We start from the raw sequence: 24189 nt of genomic DNA on the forward strand, positions 1-24189 counted from the left end.
CTTTTTTCACCTTTTTTCCCTACTTTTTAATATATAGAACTGTTTATTTTATTATACCATTCCTTTCCCCACGGTGGCCAGCTGGCTAGACCCATGTCGACTCCATTCCCTAAAATAATAAAAAAATACATATTTACTTTTTTTAATGTATTATATTCCTCTCTCTTAACTCCCTTAACTCTTCTTATAATACTTCCCCCGCGCTTGCTCTATCGCCTCCAACGCCACGGTCCTTTGCCCACCCCCCACATCTTCTCAACTTCTTCCTCATTTCTCCCCGAAATGTACTACACGCGTAGTCGTCGACCGTGACAATACCGGAATTATCTCTTTCGAGGCTCTTGTTCTAGAAATTTTCTTATTTCTCGGACTTGAGTGCCTCTCTTTATATTCCGATCGCGAGCCCCAGCGATCGACGATCGCCCCTCCTGGATTCTACCAGCCCTTCCGGGGGCTTACCTGGCGATCGAGATTGGACGTTGAGCGGATCCTCTTTCGGTCAACTCTCCAACGTCAACGACCCCGAATTTTACAGGGAAGCCAACCTGGCGACTCTAACAGTGCCAGCGGGAATGGGGACAGCGTTGGACACGCTGTCAGCCCCGCCGTTGAACATTCGTCGTCCAGCGGCCCCGACATTGCCGAGCTTTGAGCTTCCACCACCACCTTTCACCTTGGGTGCGACAGCACCCAAATACGCCGGACAACCCAACCATCCACCAGTCTCACACGCGCCGGTCAATGTGAGCGTGGGGAACCTTCTAACGCCACCAGCCACGATTCAAACAGGGGATCAAGCCACACCCCAACCATTGGCGCCCTCAACAGGCGCGTCCGCCGAGTTGCCGCCGGCATATTGGTCAGGGGCTAATCCGTACGGACAGTCCTGGGGGTCCGGGGTAAATCCATACTCTGCCCGCAGTTCCTTCTCACCATCCGGCATGCAGCGCTCGGTAATATCACCACCGACAACGGATGGCTTGCCACACCCATATGAAGGCCCAACATCATCTTATCAACCTCTACCCGCACCGTCAACAATGCCTCCTTCCGCCTCACAACCTGCTATGGTCATGTACCATGGACACGCTACATCTCCCACCCCACTGCCATCCAACGATCCATATGCCCCTAAACACCAGCATATGTATGCCGGTTCTCCCCCTATGCACAGTCCCCACCAGGCCGGCTTCTCCCACATGTATAGCCCTGCCGGCCCTGCCGGCCTCGGCATCCACCCTCCAGGACGAATTCCCGTTCACAGTCCAGGCGGACAGCCACCATTGGGCTATCCCCGCCAGCCATGGCCCTCATATTCTCTCCCTGCGATGAACGGTCCTGTCATGACCAACGTGCACAGCCCCGGTGGGCCCATGTCGATGATGGGAATGCAACCTGGCCTTCTACCGGGATTCAATAGTGGACATGTTGCCAGTTCCCAACATCTATATGGGGGTCATCCACCACCGCACGGCATGTCCGCACCCGCAGCGGATAGACCTTTCAAATGCGACCAGTGTCCGCAGAGTTTCAACCGCAATCACGATCTCAAGCGCCATAAGCGCATTCATTTGGCCGTGAAGCCTTTCCCCTGCTCACACTGTGACAAGAGCTTTTCGCGCAAGGATGCTCTTAAGGTATGTTATTTGCGATTCTGTACCATTTGCGCGTATACTGACTTTTATCGATAGCGACATATCCTTGTGAAAGGATGCGGAAAGGACGGCGACTCGGACGCGAACAGTACCCAAACTGGGCCTGATATCAAGGGCGAAGGGCGGAGTGAAGACGGCAGTCCCCTCCTCAATGGACGTTGAACGTTGTTCCGTCCTTCCCGTGTTACTTTCGTCTTTGCGACGTAACTGCCCCCGAACGTTCACCCGCATATTTATGGTGACGTTCGAAGACATTTGTATGTATCTACTGAGGCATTGGGAGTCAGGGTTTCTATCGGATTTACTTTTTGATTTTTTTGTTATTTCTCGAGCTTCGGCGAAAGGTTTGTGATTTGGGCATCATGGGAAGGTCTGATGTCTGTTTTTTTTTTCTCTCTCGTGCTATCCGGATTTATGTTTACTATATGTGCTTATCGGACTCATGTGTGACGTGTGTACCTATCCTGCTTCTCTGTGATTTAAAGCGATTAAGCGAACTGTTAATGGGATGGGCAACGTCGGTATATAAACAACCCTGATTATGATATGGAAGATATCCCGAAGTATATTAATCGTCTTAATTTATGTAATAAAACACATTTCAAGCCACATTTTGTTACTCGGCCATTATTGGCTACTCATCTGCCTATTGACGCTTGAAACGGGGGTGTTAGACATATGGCTGATTTGGCTGAACCGCCATCTGCGCCACTTACTGGGGAGCCACATGGCTGTCTCATTCTAATTAAACTACTCCGTACGAGTATATGTGAACTAGATATTCAGATCGATCTTAATATGGATACCCGATTTCATTTTTGTGTGGGGGATAGGGGTATGTAGATTCAATGCTCCCCATTGAGTTACTGAAATAGGTATCATTGTACTGGTCCATCAGGGAACGAGCCTCCATACAGGTAGATGATCGTCAACTCCCTTTGATCTCGAAAACTATAAAAATTCAATTCTCCGAATCTCCCTACGTTCCCCCTTTTGCTTCTCTTATACTACGCAGGTATATATACCCAGGGATCAGCAGGACTGCAGCAACTTATGCAGTCGGATATACTATCACATGCATTTCATTTCTCTATCATCTCTCATCGATAGTGGTTGCACAAGATTCCTGCACCAGTGAGAACTGTCATTGAGTAGCATTCTTAAGATACTGCCCACGCCGCCGTATTCCACCATGTTTCCACAGTTCTTACTCTTGATATGTGTTCTACCAGTGCAGACCCTAGCATTCCCAAGTCAGCACACAGTCAACGAAAAATCCTCACCACATCTCCGTGCTAGCAGGTACTCGCGCAGCGGGAACTATCATATCCCTAGCGTTGTACAGAACGGAACTAGCAAGGCTCGATTCGACATCCAAACACCAAAAACAACACTCGACACAGAGACCCTCTTCAGTCTAGACGCACCGCAAATAGACCCAATCAACAGCTCCGTCTTCGAATGGTGGTATTTCGACGTCGTCTCAGAGACAAACCCAGATGATTCCCTCGTCGTCACATTCTTCACCTCATCCATGGAAGCATTTCCATTCCTCGATCCAAATGAAACATCCATCTTAAGCGTCTGGTTATGGGCTTCGTTCGCCAACGGAACCGTTTTCGAAGATTCCGTCCCGGCAACAGTGGCAACCGTGACTGGCGCAGACGGCCGAACAAATAGCTCGGGTAACTGGTCGCCCACAGGGTTTACCTGGAATGCTCTCACAGCTAATTTATCTCAATATGAGATTATCATTGCGTCTGAGAAACTCCAGGTCGAAGGACGGTTGACCTTGACTTCGGTAAGTGGCTCGAATCACACGAAATGCTTGCTGACAGTATCTAACAGCGAGCACCGCCTAATCTACCCTGTGGAATCCAACCGGGACGGACTGAACTCGAAATCGCACCTCATATTGGATGGGTTAATCTCGTACCCGACGCTGTGGCTGAGGTGGATATGGAGATCCATGGGTCGACGTTGAAGTTCCGAGGGTCTGGATATCATGATAAAGTAAATTTGACCCGAGGAAAATTAAGGATTTCAGCTGACCAACTCGCAGAATTGGTCCGATCGACCCTTTATAGACTCTGTTCAGAGCTGGTACTGGGGTCATGGCCGTGTGGGTCCGTACTCGATTGTATGGTTCAGTTACCTCGCGATTAATGATACAACCAATACCACGTATGTGAGTAGCTATGTTGCTAAAGATGGAGAGATACTCGTGTCGGCTTGCGACCCCTCTATTCTCACTGTGAGGCCGATTGGTAAGCCTGGGACTACTGGTGGGCGATATCCGCCATATGCGCGTGACATACCGGACGGGTTTAGGTTGGAATATGATTTGGGAGAGGCGGGTCAGCTGAAAGTTAATGTCTCGGTTAGAACGGTGGTTGCGGGGGATGAGGAATATTATATGCGATGGACAGGTGACATGGTTGGGGAGGTTGAGTCTGAGAGAGGGGGTGGCGGTCCGAAGAAGGAAATGGGAGAACGTGACGCACACTCATCTTCACCTCTTGTTGGTGTTGCAGTTTTGGAGCAATTTGTTTTATTGGAATAGATGATGTCGATGACTAGCATTGCCAAAGAAAGTCATGTGTTTATATAATATACTCACATACTTAGAAAACACCATTGTATTGGCTTGAATAGCGCAAGACTTATGTGAAAGAAAGAAACAAGAACACCTCGAGCTAGTCGCACACACGCGAAGGGAAATAGGAAGACGAAATACATAAATACATATCCGACAGGATTGACCGAAAGAAAATAAATGATACCCGGACCGTTACTGGGTACGTTGCTTTGATTTCCACTCTTCGACCAAACCACGGTAGTCTTCAGGACCATAAGGCTCCAAGCACCGGGCCAGCAAGCCCTGCTTGCGCTTTGGTGACAGACCCAGTTCTCCCAGCATCAGATCGACATATGGGATCGCGTCAAACACGAAGTCAGGGTTCCGCCGTCCGAATCCTCCCGGGTAGCGATATTTGCCAAATTCAGTAAACAAAGCTGTCTCCCAGGCAAGGTCGATTTCTGATACGTCTTCCGTCTTCAGGCCAGATGCAGCACGCACATCAATTGGGCAGCTTTCTTGTGTAGTCGGGGTCAGATCTCCCTTGAAGTAGGCTGAGATCCACAGAGCCTGGGTTTGAGCAATCAAGGTTGTGTTGATGGTCATGGTGATGCCCATGAATGCCAGCGAGCGTTCATTGACCAGCGAAAGGGGGACCATGAACTTCGCCAGCCTGAAGGGATGCGGCACAGCTGCCTCGGACTGCTCGTTTAACGGGGTGTAGTTAGGGTTCGGCTTTGGTTGATCACGCAGTCGGGGGAACCGGCGCAGGATCTCTTCGTCTGCTGCTTTCACCATATTCTCGTTCAGCGGATCCGCACTCCATGGGAATCCCAACTCGCGATCAATGCCTTCAGGCAGGAATTTGAGGTTAGGAGTGCAACGCCAGCCAGTCGAGCATATCAGTGCTGAAGTAGATAGCGCATCACCCGATGACAAATGAACAGTGTGATCTGATAGACGTTCTATATCAGAAACGTGCACCTTGATAGTGCCATCCTTGATCAAATCGAAGAAATTGGTCGGGTAGTTCAGAATGCTGAGCGACGAAGCGATCCAGAACGGGCCCACCCACGGCTTCAACTTCTTCATCTCCGGGTGCTTGTCGTAGCCGTTCAACTGCACAACATCATCCGCCAGAATACCCCAGAAAGCATCCACGATCTTACGGCCCAGCCAGGTACCATGCAAAAATCCACGAACGCCAGAATACCCGTCCGCCTCGCCCCAGATACACGGACTGAACCAGGTCAGCAGACGTGTTGTGACTAGCTTTTCCAGCCATTTTTTCAAGGGCGTCACATAGGGAGGCGCCATCCAACAAGGTCCATGACCGGACTCACGGATGATCCAGTCTACCTTCATACCTGCCGTTGCGCAAGCATAAGCCGCATCCCAGGCAGACTTGGTACCGCCGAAAACGGTCGCGCGCTGTCCAGATTGTAGTACAGCATCTTGATGCTGCAGCAGATCGCGACAGTGGAAAAGTGGCGCATCAAATGACTCCTGGCCCTTGAATGTAGGTAGATATGCCTGTGAGGTGATACCGGTGGCGACGATCATCTTCTTGGTATTGATTGTTGTCGTATCCGCTCCGTGTGACACGGTCAACTGCCATGTTCCGTCGAGATTGTGTTGCGCGCTTTCCACATGGTGTTCCAGTCGAACGCAATTAGCAAAGTTAAAGTGCTGGATATAAGCCTCCATGTATTTTTGAATTACATGGCCTGGAATATGTTGTCCAGGTTTGATGCCAAAAGTCGCTTCGTCCATTGGGAAGTCGCTGTACTCGTACGTGCCCAGCATATTGTTCGATTTGAGGCCTTTGTATAGACGATGTTTAGCCCATACCCCGCCAACAGAGCTGGCAGCTTCCAACAAGAGCACATTGTGGCCGGGATTGACCTCGCGATAGGTCTTGATGGCGGAGAGCCCGCTCCAACCTATACTTGTTAGTGAAATAGCTTGCGACGGTGAAGATTCGACTTACCTGCGCCTACCACTACAAGATCCACGGACTCCATGTTAAAGAGTCCCTTGCTTTCGTCTGTTTTTTTTTTTTGGAGGGGTAGAAAATAAGTTGCGCGACCAGGATTAATGCATGAATTTATGTACAAGCAAACAAACGCAATCGACCATCAGATTACCGGAAAGGAGGCAACTAAAAGTATTAGCGTCGAGTACGTTTTGTTTTTAGATTTTTTTTCCCTTTTAATTTCAGCCCTTGCTGTTGCAGTGACACCCCGGAATGGGGCAATGAGAACTATTAAATTGGACCTAGAACAACCCTAGAAAAAGCCCACAGTTTCCTTTTGTCTTTCCTAAAAGATATGGAAAAGGACCCGAGACATTTTAACCATACGGAGTACACTTTAAATTGATCCCATAATGGTATTATGGCCACTAGTTTAAGACCCCTTGACCCATCTCGGTATGGAGTATGTGCTTGGCATGCATTTACTTTGTGCTCTGTACTCTGTTTAGTGATACCAGGGGGCTCTTCAGGAGAATTTGAATCCGCACCGAATATTTTAGCTTCCCTCCGTCGTTTGACTAGTTTAGCCTTGCGGTCAAAGCGTAAGACCCGCGCGCTTTTTAATCTTGTTTGTAGCGTTTATAAGGAGTAAGCGGGTTACAAGGAGCCCACAATTAAGGAGTACACGACTATTTTAAACGTTTTCACGGTGGAAACAGCGTGGCGTTTGCATTTACTGCAAAAAAGAAAATAAAAGTCGGGACCAACATATGCAGGTTGCCATCCCTCGGTTGGTATCTCAATCCGACTATGGAGCACTGGGCGTCCAATTAAACAGACCGATCTAATGCATGTTGTTTGAGAATACCTAATTATTTGAGACGGTCTTCGCGACTTAGAAAATGAGAGGATAAGGAGAAACTGAACTGACCGTTATTCGCATTTCGTATATGACCCGCTTTAAGATCCACTGAGTGGCAGCGGCACTCAACCGTGAATATCGTACTTTTGATATGGCATGTTGACCGTCTATGCAGAAGGTTAGGGTTGGATAAATAGGAGTCAACCCCTATTTCGGGACCGCAAACCGCCTAATTCAGTACTTAGCATATCCCCGGACTCGTTTGGCGCGATACAACAAAAAAAGCCATCAGTAACCGAGATAATAATATAACTGGCCTAAGTGCCGATGGCTAGTTACAAACTTTTGGCTACACGTATTATCGGAGTAATCTCCGGTCTGATCAGCAATAAAACTAACCGAATGCAGCATGTGGGTTAGAAACATCAATACATATCATTGCGATGGCCTTTGAAACCTCGGCAAAACGGCAATCAATTGGCTACAATACGCAAGCTTTCTGCAACTGCGCTACTCCATCTGCCGGTCTCTGAGTTGGCCCGTTTGCACGTAATAGGTAGTCAAACCAAATCCTCGGCATTGCGATTCATTGCTGCTTCTAAAAATTGGCCCAGTTGACATTGTGGCTGAATATGTAGTCGGGTGTAACCGCAAAAAGAATTTCTCAGGTTAGACGAAGCGAGATCTATCAAGCCCCCCCCGTGTGCGCTCGTATTTGATGGATGAGTCGCCTCTTTACACCGATCATTCCCCCAATGGGGAAGTTCATATTGACCCAGGGGATGTGTGGACCTTTGGATTATCGTTTGCATTTCCGGGAACCAGTAAGCTGGGAGTGGAACAAACGGTCGTCTAGACCTTAAACATCTCCCCGGCACGTTGAAGGACCCATAGCCCGACTAAGGCTAAAGATAGTCCTTCACTATCCAATGAGATGACTTGGTGGAGGTTGCGATGGAGCTATCACTCTTGCATGAAGACTCCAGGCCTGTCATAAATCTTCTTCACGTGTAGCATCCCCGTAATATATGGGGCTTGTTTAGTTTAACGAAAGCCACAATATGTAGGTCGGCCCGCTAGGATTTGAGATCCTGTTCTTGCTTTTTTTTTTCTTTTCTTGGTGTTGATAAGTCGACCAAGGAGCTCGTTTGGTTCTTTGTCCGGGCTGGTTCCAATACCAACGACCAAGAAGGGAGCTGAGATACTGTCTTCTGCCGCTCGTTTCCCCCCTCCGCGCATTTACCTTTCTCTCTCTTTATCTCAATGTACACCCTGGGTTGAATGGTTTTTCCATTTAATTTTGATGGCATATAGCACAAAGCTATCACTGAAACTCACCAATCATGAACAGCTTTAATACAGAAGCGTTCACCCTGCTAGGAATAGCCATTGCCGTCATTGGTCTTCGAACGACTGCAAGATGGATTATGGTTGGCCCAAGAGGGTTCCAAGTTGATGATTATCTGATGCTGGTGGCATGTGTGAGTTGAATTACAACCTGTGGTTTGTTTTCGCCTTGCTAATCAATATGAATATAGGTGGTGTATGGATTAGAAACCGGTGCTGCATACATGGTCGGGGCATGGTTCATGGGCCTTGCCAATAATGCGATGACGGATGAGCAGCGAAAAGAATTGTCTCCTCATTCGGAGGAGTATCGTCTGCGTGTGGGTGGTTCCAAGGTCCAGGTAGCTGGCTGGTCATTATACACTCTGCTACTATGGTTGCTGAAAACATGCATGGCCGTTTTCTACTCTCGATTGACGTGAGTTTTGATCCCACAGGTATTCTGTTCTTTGGGACTAACTTATATCCTACCATATAGCGCCGGCTTAGTGAATATGCGAATCCGAATCCACATCGCCTACGTTTTAATCGCCGTCACTTATATTGCTACGATCTGCTCGATTCTCTTCGGATGTCATCCAATCGACAAAAATTGGCAAATATATCCAGACCCTGGGAGTGCGTCATATGTTCTCAATATGTTAGAATATGTCTCTGATTATTTATTAGATTACTGTCAGCCCGCCGTGTCCAAGATTGACATCTATGTCACCGTCGTACTTAATGTTGCGACCGACCTCTATCTCATTAGTATTCCGGCGCCGGTAAGCTTCTCCCTAAATATTTATGTGTAATACCGCTAACAATACCATTGTCAAGATGCTTGTCAAAGCCCGACTAAAGTGGCGGGAAAAGCTCGAGCTGCTGATTCTTTTCAGTGGTGGTCTATTCGTTATGATGGCGGGTATTCTGCGCTGTGTTCTCATTTTAACGGTAAGTTATACCGAGATCTACTGGAATAACAAATTCTAATAGCTCCCTAGGCTGGCGCAAATGGTGCTCAACAAGCCGGCAGCTGGGCCTGCCGTGAGACCTTCGTCGCCGTTATAATCGGCAATACCCCCATGATCTACCCGTTGGTAAGACGATTTACAAAACGTGCTGGTATATATATTTCATCAAGGGGTGGCTCACAGAGCTACCCTGGCTACCAGGGCTATCCTCTGTCAGATGCCGACACTGGCGGTGGCGGGTATGCTAGACGCAAGAAGTTCCGCCATCCTCTATCGATTCCTGGAGACACCCAGTGGAATACAATCAGCGATGAGCAAATGATATTACCTACCTCACGACAGCAACCAGCCACATGCACCGCTGGCGACGGTGACTGGGAGTCTCACAGCCAGGGCAGCCAGACTGGAATCAAGGTTGTTCATGAAACAATCGTTCACAGTAGCGAGAAGTCTCCTCGGCTATAGCACCAAAATCTTCAATAGAGATCTTGCGGAAGTTTTTTTTTTGTCGTTTCTGTTAATCTCGGGCATTTGAGCGTTGGCATGTCTTACCATTTTATTTGTTTCTCTGTACATAGTATATATTTCTATACCCATTTTCGGCTCGGCTTTCTCTTTTTATTATCAATTGAAACTACGGAATACTACATGGGGTTTCATCAGGAAGGTCGGAACCCGACAGGCTGATACCTGAGCATTTTTCTAGATCCGATTCTGAGACGGATTGTGATTTGAACACGATATAACCGTTACACAAGACTTGGTATCAACCAAGCGGATGCAAATTCCCATCTGTTGTAGAGGTTTTGTCAAGTCAAGGGGTGGGAATTTGAAATGGACTGGAGTATGCAAGGAGGGTACTGAGGAGGAAGCAAAAGAGAGGAACATTCATGGATGTTGGTTGACTAAGGAATAAGGATGTTGACCAAGGAATAAGAAAATTAGATCTATAACGAATAGGATGACTTGACAGCTAGTGATGCAAGTGATGCGATGGGGCTGAGATGAGACCAGGCAGTTCCCCATGAGGCTTTCAGCCTTGAAATGTTTCAAGGGTGTTTGCTTTATTGTTTCACTCTTTGATTCCATATATCCTTCTACAACGGGATATAGTCTTCAGATCTGCAAATCTGATCTCCGGAAATTTGATCTCATCACCTACGTAGTGTCACCCAGAAAGGGGGTTGTAGCACAATGCGAGTTGAATCAAATGTACCGAAAACGCGAGTCTGGGGCCGAACCTGCATTGTGGTACTTCAATTTTCCTGCAATCTCACAATATGATTCAAGGCAAGTGCCATGAGAGACTGAATGAATGCTTTCCTCTGATGTTTCAATTTGCGGGTTTTAATTATGTGCATGTAGTTTCTCAAGGAGTTGCATATCAGCACATTGCATGTTTGCTGTGAAGAATCGAAAATTTTGACTATTTTTGAACATAATGTTCGACATGTTTTGGCATTTTCTATAGAGCAGATGCAGGGGATGTAAGTATTAGATAGCAGCCATGAGTTGTGGCTTTGCAGTCTCCATCCCATAGAGGAAAGGAAATCCATTATTATCTATTATAACGCGTATCGGAAAAAGGGATTCTGCTTGTCAGTGAGGTCATCGAATGCAATCTTGTCTCGCTGTACCTCATCCAATTCCAACGTTTCGCGAATTCGGTTTTCCCGTCGGAGGACTAAGTACAACACGACTGCGGCAGCAATTGTGATACAGTAGCTATACTTCGTTAGAAGGGATCAATAAGGAGGAACCAGATATAGACTTACCAGATAATCATTCCAGTCCACAATTCTGGGTAATGTTGTGCCTTGGTGTTGCTTTTCACAAGTTGCGGCCCGATGATGTTGCCGACAGTGTAAGCCACGAATACGGTTGCTGCCATGACGGTTTTCTTTGTGGCTCCAGCGACATTGCTAGCTCCAACCGTGATGACCAAGCTGACCACTGGCCCAAAGAAGCCAGTTAGCGCGTAGCCAACGACTGGAGTAACTGGATGATATCCCCATTGTGATTTCCAAATCATTACACAACCAGCAATAACAGGGAGGCAGCAGGCGATGAGCAAGGGTATGCGGGTGTTGGGGATGACGGTAGGGATATAACCGCAAAGAGGAATGAAAATGACACAAATTCCGCCGACGGGAAACTGGAATAGAATTGAATGAAGGGTGTCATAGCCGAAGGTGGACACAATCAGCGGCCCAAAGCCCGAGATAGCACCATTGATAGTGTACCTATAGTCAGAGATGTTAGCAACAACAAATGTATGGTGTGCAATGAGAGAACTCACGCTGACGCCATCATGATAGCCACCAGATAGAGCTTAATGTCCGTCACACACTCTTTGATCTGGTCCAACTTGATCTTCTGGCAACGAACGCCAGTTTGACCCTTGCGCAGTCTCTCTACAGCAACCACTCGTTCTTCTGAGGTTAAGAACCAGGCAGAAACTGGGGAATTAGGCATAGTGCAACACCAGAGGCCAAACAAAAAGGTCAAGGCACCAGCCAGAATATAGATGTACTGCCATCTTTTCAATGACCCAGATGTGATTTGGCCAAACCCATAGTTCAGGGCACCGCCGATGATAGTGAACCAACCGGTACCAGAGAACCACCATGCCTGTCGGAGAGTCTGCTCCTCTTGTGTGTACCATCCGCTGACTATGGTCATGAAGCCTGTCGGAATAACACTTTCGATGAAACCTATCTTCTATTAGACAAGAGACTGGTAAAAGGAATTCAAGGTAAACATACCAAGGAAGAACCGCTGCACGAAAAGTCCTTGCCAGGTTGTCACACCAGCGGTAGCGGCACAGACAATGGCCCATATCAGAACAACTGGACCGAGGACAGTTCGAGTATTGAACCTTTGCAAGATGAATGTCATTGGGTAGAGACCAGCAAGCATTCCGAAATAAAAGATTGATGTTGCCCAGCTGAGCCGTGAAGTATCAACAGATGGAGGAGAAGTAGAATAGTCCTTCACCAGTAATTGCAAGTCGGTTGTCATGCCAAATAGTGTAGCACTACCTAGAATAGCCTATACAGAGATCAGTATATATTGACTAAAAAGGAATCGGTGCAGTCATCGCACCTTGTCATAGTACACTATGCCATAGCCTGTGTTTGAGTTAGTAATAATTCCCACGGATATGAAGTGTATAACTAACCTATAAGCATAGCAGGCATGAAATACAAATCGATCTTGCGTAGAACCCTTTTTTCCACCACCGGGTCAATTTCTTGGGCGAACTCGCTCACTACCGCCAATGCTGCATCTTTCTCGGATGAGACATTTGGCGATTCACCCGCACTAGTTATGCCATGGATCTGAATCATGTTCCCACACCAAGATGGCTCCCCTGAATGTCAATGAGGCCAGGAAAAAAAAGAGATATCTTCGAGATACGACTGTATCTAATAATTAATAAGTGAGAGAGAAAATTTGCTTAAACTTCGTACTTTCCACATCGGGTTATCCGATATCGCGTGCCATACCGCCTTTGAATGGCAAGAGTTAGCGACCGCGAGAATCGATCCAGATGGTAATATTTTATTGTTATTATTATTGAGCTGACGTCTTAGTATGTATGTTCTCAAAGGGAAGAAAACAACACTGATCTCATTGTTCAAATCTATGGGTTTCTAACAGCTTTACTCGAAGAATTATGCCTTCAATCCGGCAATATACAACATAGTTCTCAACGAGTGATAGCTCGGCCGAGAGGGCGCTAATAAATGCACCAACAAACCCTTTCTGGGTAGTAACACCAGTACCATTTATTAGTGATATTCAGTTACCAGTATAGAGCTCTCACCTAATTCTGTATTTATTTTACTGTATTCATTTGAAAGGATACCGTATTTAATATCGGTGGGGTGCATGCATTAGCATCCCTTCTCGGCCGGGCTGTCGAGGCAGGACAATATTGATATATGTTGTACAGCGTACAATCGAGTCAGTCTTTGTCCAAGGGCGAGATACGGAGTAGAAAGACTGGGAAATATGTTTGGCATCCAGAGTACATTGTCCCTAATAGCAGATCGGAGCTCAGAATGTGAGATAAATGCCTAGATTCGCTAAAATGGTTATAGCATCATGGAAATAGCCACGCCCCGTGTGTAACTATCCAATACTTAAAGTATCAAAAGAAGTTGGTGACTGTTCTTTTGTTGCTGAACACGGCGAACCCGAATAGATGATGTCATTGGGTTTCAGCTCTTCGAGGTCAAGCTTGATTAAGCCCTTGAGAAGGCCAAAGAACTTCCGGAAAGATTATGAATCTTTGCTCTAGCTCTTCGCGGACCTTTAGCTCAATTTGGAGGGAAAAGACCGAGGTATGAACAAACTTGCTCATTCAACAGGCCCACTCAATTGCATCACAGAGATTTCCTGTCGATCTCAAAACTTTGTGATTAAACATTTTTCGGGGTCAGTGACGTACTAGACATGACCGGCCTATAAAGAGTAATGTTAATATCTGAATTCTTGAATATATTCTGTCTCAAACCCGAAGTATTTTGCAATATTCCCCACAATGACGATCAAATTCACTGTATTCAAGGGCTCCAAAGATGGAATCACCCAAGCGGAGAGCGAGCGACAGGATCTCAAACACGACGATGTCCTAGTACGAACCACGCATTCGGGAGTGTGCGGCACGGACGCTCACTACCAGTCAGTCGATATGGCCCTTGGCCATGAGGGAACGGGTGTGGTAGAAGCAACCGGACCAGATGCGAAGATTTTGAAGAAAGGTGATCGCGTGGGCTGGGGATATGAGCACGACTGCTGTGGCTTTTGTAAACAGTGCCTCACCGGATGGGAGACATTGTGCAGTGAGCGAAAAATGTACGGCCAGGCCGATCTCGATCAGGGATCTTTTGGTACCCACGCCGTATGGCGCGAAGCCTTTTTGTTCAAGATTCCCGACGACATGAGTAACGAGGACGCTGGACCCCTGATGTGTGGTGGTTCGACAGTTTTCAACGCTCTCCATGTCGCACAGGTTCGTCCGACCGCGCGCGTTGGTATCGTCGGAATAGGCGGCCTGGGACATTTGGCTATCCAGTTCGCTGCAAAGATGGGTTGTCAAGTCGTGGTCTTCTCCGGCACAGACAGCAAGAAGGATGAGGCGATGAAACTGGGAGCTGGCGAGTTCTATGCGACCAAGGGTGTGAAGGAGTTGAAGATCAAAGCTCCGATCGATAATCTCATTGTGACGACCAGCAGTCAGCCAGATTGGCCGATGTACTTGAATATCATGTCGCCTGGTGGTGTCATTTCGCCTCTTTCTGTCGATTCCAACGATCTCAAAATCCCATATATGCCACTGCTCGCGAACGGCCTTCGGATTCAAGGAGGTATCGTGGGTTCGAGACAGGTCCACAAGGATATGCTTGAATTTGCTGCATTCCATAAGATCAAGCCTGTGAAGATGACCTTCCCTATGACGTTGGATGGTGTTAAACAAGCCTTCAAGACACTGGATGAAGGGAAAATGCGTTATCGTGGCGTCTTGGTGGCACCCTAGAATGTCAGTGTGTGGGACAAAAAGTCCTTGGGCTGTTGTTCCGACGTCATAAGTCCAGGGTATAGGTTTCAAATGGGAGGATGAAAAGGGGAGTGAAAGAAGGTTAGGAGGGTCTGTAATTTTTGTATACATACTTACCTAACTTATAGATATGCTTACAAAAGTTTTTATTTCGTATTTTCCTAACTAAGAGGTAAACCTAGATGTTTCCCTTAGGAGTCTAGATTATCTCTTCAACAAGATAGTAGTAGATCTTTGCGGGGTAATCGTCCTAATATATAGTAGTAAAACTATCTATACTAAAGTCGATTCGGTTTATCTTATGAAGTAATAATCTCTTATTGAACGTTATTCGTAACCTAAGGGCTTTAAATCCCAGAATATTAGAAACAGCAAATAGGGCGGTTGAAATAATTTCATTCCGCACAGTAATTAGTAAAACCATTCAATAGCCAACCATAAGTCTCCAGCATATGTATAGATGCTCGCGGATCTGAATCTAAACCTCGTTTCTTCAACTCACTTGATTTCTTTTCCCTAGGTGTAGATGAACACAGGGCTGACGTTGTTCATGGTCTACACAGGAACTTCAAGCCAAGAGATTATCTACTCCCTTCTAAACATTATCTGTGGGCATTCAAGTAAACTGATGTATTTAGGAGCAGAAAGCAAGAATATATGCAGAAAATAAGATAAAGGATTGAAGTGGGCGCTCAATGGTCGTATTTATTAGCACCCTGCGCTGGAGCTTTTTCGACAAGACACACTAGGCACGTCCTAGAATATTGAGAGGAGCACGCTCCACGGTGCGTGACATAACGTAGATTGAGGATGGTTTCGCAGACAGGTTAGTTAAGATCTCATGAAGGACACCAAGCAGAGAACATCGGCAAAACTGCAGTATACCAGCTCGGCGGCTGCGAATGTGTCGCCCAAGAGCAGTCTCATGTTGGCTGGATCTGGTAGTGACTTGGGCGGCTTGGCGACCAATAAACAAGCCCGTTTTAACCTGGTGACTTACCATTCTATATTCCTGACCTTTTCCGGTTGCACGCGTGGCTCGGTGACCACCATAATTAATTGCATGCCCCTGCTTCTAATTGCGAAATTGCTTCTGACAAAGTCATGCGAATCTGTGTATCTTCTTCCATTAGTTTAGCAGCGACTGACCTTAATGTCTCCAAGTAAGGACAGTCTTCTGCATGTGCAGCAATCTCTGACAAGAGCTTCCCATAAGCCCAAATATCATTCAATCGCCGTCTTTCGAACGGGAGCCCAATAGGTGATAGTATATCTCGAACTTCCGGTGCACGCCATTCGTACGTCATTCCTCCAATACCACTAATATCAATGACTATCGCATTGCCCTCTGCATCAAGAACAACATTCGAAGTCTTGATATCCATGTGGGATTTTCTTGCCGTATGCAAGCAGCTCAGAGCCGTCGCAATTTGGATGCCCCAGCGCTTCCAAGGATACATTGCCACCTGGCCTTTTGAAAGAACATCCCGCAAAGAGCCACCGGTGTAATACTTTAGCAAGATACCGTTGACGACTAATGGCTGGTCAAATCCTCTTAAGGTCATGTATGGGTTGGGTGACACCACAATACCAGCTTGTTGAACGATATTAGGGACTCCATGAAAGCATTTGAGATTTTCCAGCTCGCTTCGGATAACATCCGTATCGTGAGGGAAGTAGAGAGGACGGTTGACGACCTTGTGTATGTAGTGCATACTGTCATGTTTGTGGGACACTCGGAAGACTCCATCAGTGATTTCCTCACCGTCTATCAAATCTGCCAGATGGATATTTCGAAATGACGGAAACTCGTCACATAACGGATAGAGGACTCGTGATGGGTCTTCCCGAATTTGATAGGTTAACCGCCTTGCGAGCATCGCATAACTGTTGACGTTATTTGTCGCTTCATGCTTCAGTTGAATCGTACCGACAGTTTCTGGTGCTATCTCCAGAATCACTTCAGTGACAGTGTCGTCAAGCAGCGGAAGCGAGTTATATTGTATTAGCTTAACAAAGGCTTGGTATTTCTCTCGTAATTCGCGTTTTGATATACTCCGTTTTTCAGAAGCGTGGAGGGCGCGTGAAAACAACCCAACGAATGTCACTTTAATCCACCATTCACAGTCACCTGAACGGTAGACTAGAGTTTGCGAACGACTGCTAGTTTCAGGCGTTCCTTGTACGAGATAGTCCTGATTCTCGGAGTATGACTGCAATTTGACTGTTGACTGGATGGGGGGATGCAGAAGCGAAATCGGGGCCGCAGTTAGAATTCGACTGCATTCTCGTATTTCATCCGGGGTGGCTGCTTTGGAACGAAAGAGATGATTATAAGAATCAATCTCAACTAGTTGTGTTAAATGGGCACTCACCGGGAGTAGAAGGGGTAGGTGAAAGCTGTTGGGTCGTTCCAGTTTCAGGCGTCCTTTCATCCCAGCCTTCTCCATTGTGGTAATATTGGGGGAGAAACTTGTGGCTTCAGCCAGGGGATAATTTGTCAGTGATATATAATAAGATAGGCTGCGGAAGCACTCAGAGACCTACATTGAAGTAGATATGCTCGGCAACCAGGACATCGTTGGAACGGAAACGATGAGGCTAATGCCAAAAATTTGGAAGAATTTTCTAATGGATGTTGAGCGTGGAGGGTAATTCATCAACAGAGTGGATGTTGGCAATAGCTTAGGGCCGTTCGAAGATGTACCCGTGTTTCTTTTTCAATGTGTTTTCAGCCAGCGAGCAAGGATTGTTGGAAGAGACAAGAATCCAGGAAAGTAGGAAGGAGTAAGTAGAGGACGGGAGGCAGTATGGAGTATATAAGGAATCAGTCCACGGGTTACAACATAGGTAGGGGCAGTTCCTTGGAAGACCCGGCCCCGGGAGGCCCCCGGGAGGCCCCGGGGTTACTATCAGCTTATATAATCAGTGTTTGGCTCCAACCCTTTGGAAGGTCTGGAATTCCGAATTATATATGACTTCAATGTTTATTACTCGTTATTCGTAAAAGAATAACTCTATATATATCATTGATGTAACCTGCTCTGGTATTCTTTTACAAAAATCACAGACCCTCTTAACGGAACGTTTACCACCCATATGCAATTGTACCTTTTATCAAGCGGACCATACAAAAGGTACATATGAATGCTGATTTTTAGTACTACAAAATTCTCTACAAACTTATTATTATAACCCAGCATATGTAAAATAACAATGTGCTTTATTTAACTGCGAATGTGAAGCTTTATACCCCAAAAGGTGAGGATCTTGATAGAGAGACTGGAATGAGCCATGTCACTTGACAATGCGACCTCCCAATTTTATTGTGAATCTCCACAAGATGCTATTTGATCAAACGCCATCTCGTCGATAACACGTTCTGCACGCGACTTGCAAAATAAATTAAAGACGCCCTTGAATTGGTTTATCCTCTCCATCCCGGATATCGGCAGGTGGTAAACGAGGCTCAGGCAACCCCAAATCGCGTGCAACTTCCCGGGCCGCCCAGAGACCTGTCACAAACGCGAGAGCAAGACCACCAGCGTATCCGAGATTACTGAAGCCACCAGCATCAACACCCGCAACCAGCAAGCCTGGGATTTTAGACTTATCAGGGGTCAAAGCGTGGCCCTTCGAATCGATCGCGATACCGCCATAGGTGAATGTGATCCTATTAAACGTTAGAAAAAGAGAGGCTGGAGTGAGCCAGAGACAACAGAGACAACTTACGACGGCTGGACCTCCATGGCATAGAAGGGTCCTTCCCCATCCACCAAGGGTGTCGGGGGTGAACCAGCACGGCCGATAGGGGCATGAAGGGAAATGCTCTTATCCCCTAAACGCACCACTCGATCATACTCCTCGATAGTCCGTCTTGCCTGCACATCGTTTACACCCCACCCGTGAAGAACATCCACCAGACCACTCAATGTTGATGCACTTCCGACATTACAGCCATGGTCGCGAGCTTTCTGCAGACGATCGACGTCCCCTGCATTAGGGAACAACGCAGTGACACAATGTTGGAGCCGGGTTTTCTCGCTATAATAATAAGTCACTGATCAGATTACTGCACAACCCCTCCTTTCTGGGAACTAACATACTTGAACAATATAAACCCGCGGCGCTTTTGCTGCTTGGCGAGATACTGATTGATGATCTCGTCACCTGTGGTTTCGTCGGCAAACCGCTGACCCCCTTCGTTCAGCAATAGGCAGTATTTGCTTTCTATAGCTTGATTAGAGGGAAATACCGAGTTGGCGAGGACTTGCTCTTACGGTATTGCGCGAGTGGAAGATAGTCCTTTGGATCGACGTCTTCAGCTCGAAGTGGAGCTGCCAGAAGATGACCATAGTAGGTATTCATTCCTCTACTGGTTCCTGCACCAGCTTCAATGGCCAGCTTGAGGCCATCTCCTACTGAACCACGATTGGAGCGCACAAAGATATTGTCTCCGCCTTGTCCCAAGTATTTCGATGTCATCCCCGGAGAACCTTGGAAGCCACCAGTAGCCAAAACCACCATTTTGGCTCTGACTTCATAATATGTAGCTGGTGAGCTGGGAGAATTTCTGCAGATGACAGCGCCAATTATGGTCGATCCTGAAACACCGGGCTCTTTCTGAATCAACTTGACTACCGATGTATTGGTGAAAACCTCGGAACGTGTCTTGCTAGACTGAATACGCTTTCGATGAAGGTTATGGAGATGTGGAATCTTAATCGGGAATCCGATACCTATAATTTGTCAGGGTAACTATTCGCCAAATTCCCTTTTTAGTCCTACCAATTGTCATGATACCGTCAAACCGGTCTGCCGTTGGCACCCCATTTTGACGCATCCACTGCACAGCGGGCAGATAATCGCGCAGCCAGGCCTCTTGCAATGCTGGATCTCCTTCTGGAACCCAATTCCTCAGCTTGTTATATGTTTGCGGGGCCCAGCTGTTGAAGCATTAACAATCTCGTTTGCCCTCAAGATTAAGTCAATCACTTACAACATTCCGGCAGAGTAATTCGACGAGCCACCGATATCCGCTTGCTTCTCGACGACCAGCACTTTAGCTCCTGCATCCGCCGCAAAAGCAGCGCATGCCATTCCGGACATGCCTCCTCCGCAAACGAGAACATCGACTAGAATGGTCTCCATTGTGGGTATGGTTTATCTCAGGCCAGAAGAGATCAATGAATAATATCTTCAAAACGCATCACAGCAAGCGATTAATATTTAACATAATTACTATATTCAAATGTTGATATTCCGGAAGCTATAGATGCCTCGGCGCCGGCGAATAAATCAAATGACCGGTGTGGACCCATTGCAGGGATGTGGGGCTATACAATTATCTCAACAGGCGACGGCAGAATGTAATCCCATGGCCTGTATGATCGTGAGAGGAAGTTATAGGGAATTTATTTATTCTATTAGGATGCTTCGAGGCCAACGCTAGCTTTTCTGGTTAAATAAAATTAAAATAGGAGGGAACAGAAGGTAGGAACGTAGAATCTATTCATTTTATACTGGAGAGAATTCGTTCTCTTATCATTTGAAAAATGTAGATGGTTGAGTATGGTCTTTGCGGTATGGAAGTATCCTGTATCATTTTTACATAGCATTCAATACTCTCACAGCTTCCCATGGGTATGTCGACCAAGCCCGCAGTGAAAGGATATTTCTCGCCACGAAGCCATCCCTCTTCTAGCCCAGTCATCGGGTACTCTATAAACATGTTAAACTTAGTACGAGAAGTGATCATGGAAGGTCACACTTACGAAGAGCGTGGATTCCACATATCAGTATGAAATACTTCCATCGACACCCACCCAGTGTACCCGAGATCAAATACGGCCTTTGCAACCTCGAGTGCAGGAAGAACACCTCCACGATTCGCTTCACAGGGGAAGATCCGGCAGTTTCGCGATTGAGTCATGTATGGGGGCTGATTAAGGTCACGCCGTGGGTATCCCACTTGGCTTTGGTCAGCAACCATTGCATCACTTAACTGAAAATAGGCGATCTGGTTTGGCGTCACAGTCTGCTTCAGTTCGTCCAACGATTGGCGCAGATTTGTGAGGCCGCCTGGCCGAATAGGAGCCACAGCATTGAACGGATCGCCTGCCTCTTTGACGGAAATATGAAAGGTATCAAGACAATGACGAACATTGGGAAGGTTGACTAGCATGATAATCTCATGGATCTGCTGCCAAGTATCCAGGTGAGTCCCCCAGGCGGGAGCTTCATATCCAATTTGCAAATCGTATTTCTGTGCAAGCAGACCTAATAGTTTCATATTCGCGGCGATTTTGGTTACATCCGGCGTAATCCTGACAGGATCAATAGGATAGAGACACGACGTGATCTATAGTAAGGATGCGAGGTTAGTGTGACAAAAATTCGCAATCAAAATATTAGTCGTGCGCACCTGGAAGATTGGAATTCGCATCAATCGACAAAGGTCGAACCAAAGCTCTGCCTCTTCTAGACGAGACTCAACTTCGGCTGGGTCTATAAGCCCATCGTATGCGCCAAATGGATTGAGCGCTATCAAAGATAGAGATAATTCTTGCGCCTTTCGGTTGACATCGGCGGCGGCTGCGCGCAGGCGGGAAGCTCGAGATGGTTGCGAGAAGGAGGAAGCATGTGCTTCAAGACACTCTATGGCAACTTCCACTCCATCGAATCCGTGTAATTTGGCTGCTTCAAGTTTATGAAGAAGTGTATGCCCCGAAGCTGACTTGCCTAGTGAATTACTAGCGATCGCAACTTTGATGGATGTCATGTTGTCTGGCAAATTGGAAATTATCTGCGAAAGGGATCGAGCAATGGTAAAAAAATTTGAGTACTGCGAGAGGGCCAAAGGTATGGAAGGAATTCCGGGGACCAAATTTGAGGCCGGTGGATGGAGACAAATGCGGGGAGAATGAGATGAAATTCCGATTTAAAGTAGTTAAAAACATGGAATACAGCAGATTTCGTGGAAAAGGAAACCTATGCCAAGGATATACTTGACTTGAATTATGCCTCTTCGTGCGAAAATGAACACTCCACGTGTGGTGATTGTTACAGGTCAATACACCAGTTGACTCGTCCTATCAACTATGAGCTGACTTGGACTTATAGGTGGTGCCGATGGGTTTGGGGCTGCTATCGCAGATCGCTTCAGCCGCGAGGGATGCAAGGTCATGATTTTGGACTTGAATCAAGCGAAAGGTGAAAGCAAGCAACGAGCTGACTCAAATATAACTTTCCTCCCTGGTGATGTGACTCGCCCTGAAACATGGCAAAAGGCCCTGGCTTTGGCCCAGACAAACTACGGTAGGGTGGATGTGGTGGTCAATAATGCTGGTGAGAACATTCGAAGTATTTCACGTGCTAAGGTTATGTTCTGATGTGTTGACTCGGTCTAACTAGGAATTACCCACGATCAATCTGTATGACTCCCTGCACGAATGCGATGGCCCTCCTAACACAGTGATTTAGCCCATCCACACGAAGAGTCTTCTTGAATATGAGAAGACATTCAACGTCAACGTTAAAGTAAGACGATCTAGCTGCCGTGCGTGGCCATTCACTAAACAATATTTATACAGCCGGTTTTCATTAGTGCTCAGGTCTTTGCGCCTGTTATGATGGAACAAGGACATGGAATCTTTATCAACATAACGAGGTAAGTCACATAATTAGGCTCTAGTATGAGGTTATTGACCAGTGTAGTACTGGATGTACACGTCCTCGACCGGGATTCGCCATTTACAACGCTTCCAAGGCGGCTGTAGAAGTAAGTATAAGATTTGAAGCTCTTGCGCTAAATAGTAACGAATTTCTAGGTGGCAACCAAGACAATGGCTCTGGAGTATGCCCCAGCTGTTCGATTCAACTGCATTTCCCCCGCTGTGGGAAATACTACTATGTATGTTGATCCAAAATTTAACTTAGTGCAATTGTTAACAATGAACCAGGCTTCAAGCTAGCATTGGAAATGGCGAAGATTCCCGTCAGCGACTACGCCAAGTGGAAGACTCGTTACCAATGAAAAGATTGTGTCAGCCAGTAGATATAGCCAATGCAGCATGGTATTTGGGATCGGAGCAGAGTAGCTTTGTAACAGGAACGACATTGGAAGTGGATGGTGGTCGAGGGGTGTAAATATAAATTTCATAGCCGAAAATTCCCCCGCAATTTTGGAAATTCCGGGGGTTGATATTTCTCCACTTCCCTCTCTCCTTAAATCAATTTATATTTCCACCTTGTTAATATTTATTTATCTGATTCTCATAGTCCTCATGTCCTCAAATTCTGGGGATGATAATACATCTGGCCAAACTCGCCCCGCTAACGCGGCAGCGTGTGAGGCGTGTCGGAAACTGAAGGTATAGGCTTCAAGTTTTGACAAGAGATACATACTTGCTGACGAAAACTGGTAGATGAGATGCATTCGGCCACAAAAGGAACAGAATGGGGGATTGACAGAACCATGCCAGCGATGTAAGCGTACCAACCGCGACTGCAATATCCCAGAGCCGAGGAAACTTGGGAGAAAGCGCGGTGCCACAGGTCGCTATCAAGGAATTGAAAAAGCCTATCGAAAAATGCAGTTGGAATTAAAGAAGGCGAAAAGTTCTCATGCGGGCGATAATGAAATACATAATTTCGTCAGCGAAGAGCCGATGCTAGAACTCTTATTTTCCAACCCAGCTGAGACGAACGATCATACCCAAACGTCCTCAGAGTTAGGAACTGAAGGCTCTTGCGCGCCCCATTTCGATTCGATTATGCCAACTGTACAAGATAGTGAACCATCAGCAAACCTTGTCTCTCCTATATTCCGCAGTGGCGAACCCTCTCAGTCCAACCGTGAACCAATCAGTAATCCTCTGGCTTTGCTCGCAGACGCCTCTGATGCTGCCCAGGCTTTGGAGCTACACTCAATATCCACCAATTCTTCTCCAGAAACGAATGGCTCATCTTCTGCGAGGCCGTCGTCAGCCAACCTGCCAGCTGGAGCAAGCCTTGGTCGTCAACTGCTTCATCGGCCAGGGTACGTGTCACTTGGCCTACAGCTGGGCAGAGATACTCTTGAAGCAGGAATTGATTCCCTGGTTGTCGCTTCTGAGCACCCATACCGTTACTTGAACTATTTCAAATCGTCTCCACAGGTGCCTCTGCGAGATGTTGGTCCCGATGTTGACCCAGTAGACCTCGGTCTGGTGACCATGGATGAGGCCTGTTATTTGTTTCCAATGTGAGCCAA

At 46.8% G+C, this 24189-nt stretch overlaps 9 protein-coding genes across 9 annotated transcripts; 4 read left to right on the plus strand and 5 right to left on the minus strand.

Annotated features, from left to right (window-relative positions):
* Positions 1-572: 572 nt before the first annotated feature.
* On the plus strand, positions 573-1817 carry PGRI_075670 (putative C2H2 finger domain protein; the record flags this gene model as incomplete). The annotated part of the gene is made up of 2 exons (XM_040795281.1): positions 573-1637; positions 1692-1817. 2 exons carry the CDS (start codon positions 573-575, stop codon positions 1815-1817), a joined length of 1191 nt encoding a protein of 396 aa, XP_040652958.1.
* Positions 1818-2847: 1030 nt separating this feature from the next.
* Positions 2848-4218, plus strand: PGRI_075680 (uncharacterized protein; the record flags this gene model as incomplete). Its single annotated transcript, XM_040795282.1, has 3 exons — positions 2848-3456; positions 3504-3668; positions 3718-4218. The coding sequence occupies 3 exons, from the start codon at positions 2848-2850 to the stop codon at positions 4216-4218; spliced, it is 1275 nt and encodes a 424-aa protein (XP_040652959.1).
* Positions 4219-4446: 228 nt separating this feature from the next.
* On the minus strand, positions 4447-6257 carry PGRI_075690 (uncharacterized protein; the record flags this gene model as incomplete). The annotated part of the gene is made up of 2 exons (XM_040795283.1): positions 4447-6176; positions 6224-6257. The coding sequence occupies 2 exons, from the start codon at positions 6255-6257 to the stop codon at positions 4447-4449; spliced, it is 1764 nt and encodes a 587-aa protein (XP_040652960.1).
* A 2156-nt stretch (positions 6258-8413) lies between these two features.
* On the plus strand, positions 8414-9835 carry PGRI_075700 (uncharacterized protein; the record flags this gene model as incomplete). The annotated part of the gene is made up of 7 exons (XM_040795284.1): positions 8414-8551; positions 8609-8835; positions 8896-9035; positions 9087-9181; positions 9237-9350; positions 9401-9496; positions 9572-9835. 7 exons carry the CDS (start codon positions 8414-8416, stop codon positions 9833-9835), a joined length of 1074 nt encoding a protein of 357 aa, XP_040652961.1.
* Positions 9836-10935: 1100 nt separating this feature from the next.
* On the minus strand, positions 10936-12720 carry PGRI_075710 (putative MFS transporter; the record flags this gene model as incomplete). Its single annotated transcript, XM_040795285.1, has 6 exons — positions 10936-11095; positions 11146-11613; positions 11670-12084; positions 12136-12421; positions 12476-12501; positions 12552-12720. The coding sequence occupies 6 exons, from the start codon at positions 12718-12720 to the stop codon at positions 10936-10938; spliced, it is 1524 nt and encodes a 507-aa protein (XP_040652962.1).
* Positions 12721-13919: 1199 nt separating this feature from the next.
* On the plus strand, positions 13920-14915 carry PGRI_075720 (NAD(P)-dependent alcohol dehydrogenase; the record flags this gene model as incomplete). Its single annotated transcript, XM_040795286.1, has 1 exon — positions 13920-14915. The coding sequence occupies one exon, from the start codon at positions 13920-13922 to the stop codon at positions 14913-14915; it is 996 nt and encodes a 331-aa protein (XP_040652963.1).
* A 1076-nt stretch (positions 14916-15991) lies between these two features.
* On the minus strand, positions 15992-17386 carry PGRI_075730 (uncharacterized protein; the record flags this gene model as incomplete). Its single annotated transcript, XM_040795287.1, has 1 exon — positions 15992-17386. One exon carries the CDS (start codon positions 17384-17386, stop codon positions 15992-15994), a length of 1395 nt encoding a protein of 464 aa, XP_040652964.1.
* A 955-nt stretch (positions 17387-18341) lies between these two features.
* On the minus strand, positions 18342-20087 carry PGRI_075740 (uncharacterized protein; the record flags this gene model as incomplete). The annotated part of the gene is made up of 6 exons (XM_040795288.1): positions 18342-18609; positions 18669-18980; positions 19043-19166; positions 19217-19675; positions 19725-19882; positions 19936-20087. 6 exons carry the CDS (start codon positions 20085-20087, stop codon positions 18342-18344), a joined length of 1473 nt encoding a protein of 490 aa, XP_040652965.1.
* A 476-nt stretch (positions 20088-20563) lies between these two features.
* Positions 20564-21717, minus strand: PGRI_075750 (sugar phosphate isomerase/epimerase family protein; the record flags this gene model as incomplete). The annotated part of the gene is made up of 3 exons (XM_040795289.1): positions 20564-20657; positions 20711-21297; positions 21361-21717. The coding sequence occupies 3 exons, from the start codon at positions 21715-21717 to the stop codon at positions 20564-20566; spliced, it is 1038 nt and encodes a 345-aa protein (XP_040652966.1).
* Positions 21718-24189: the final 2472 nt, after the last annotated feature.

The sequence above is a fragment of the Penicillium griseofulvum genome (genome assembly GCF_001561935.1).
Source record: "Penicillium griseofulvum strain PG3 chromosome Unknown contig_6, whole genome shotgun sequence".
NCBI lineage: Eukaryota > Fungi > Ascomycota > Eurotiomycetes > Eurotiales > Aspergillaceae > Penicillium > Penicillium griseofulvum.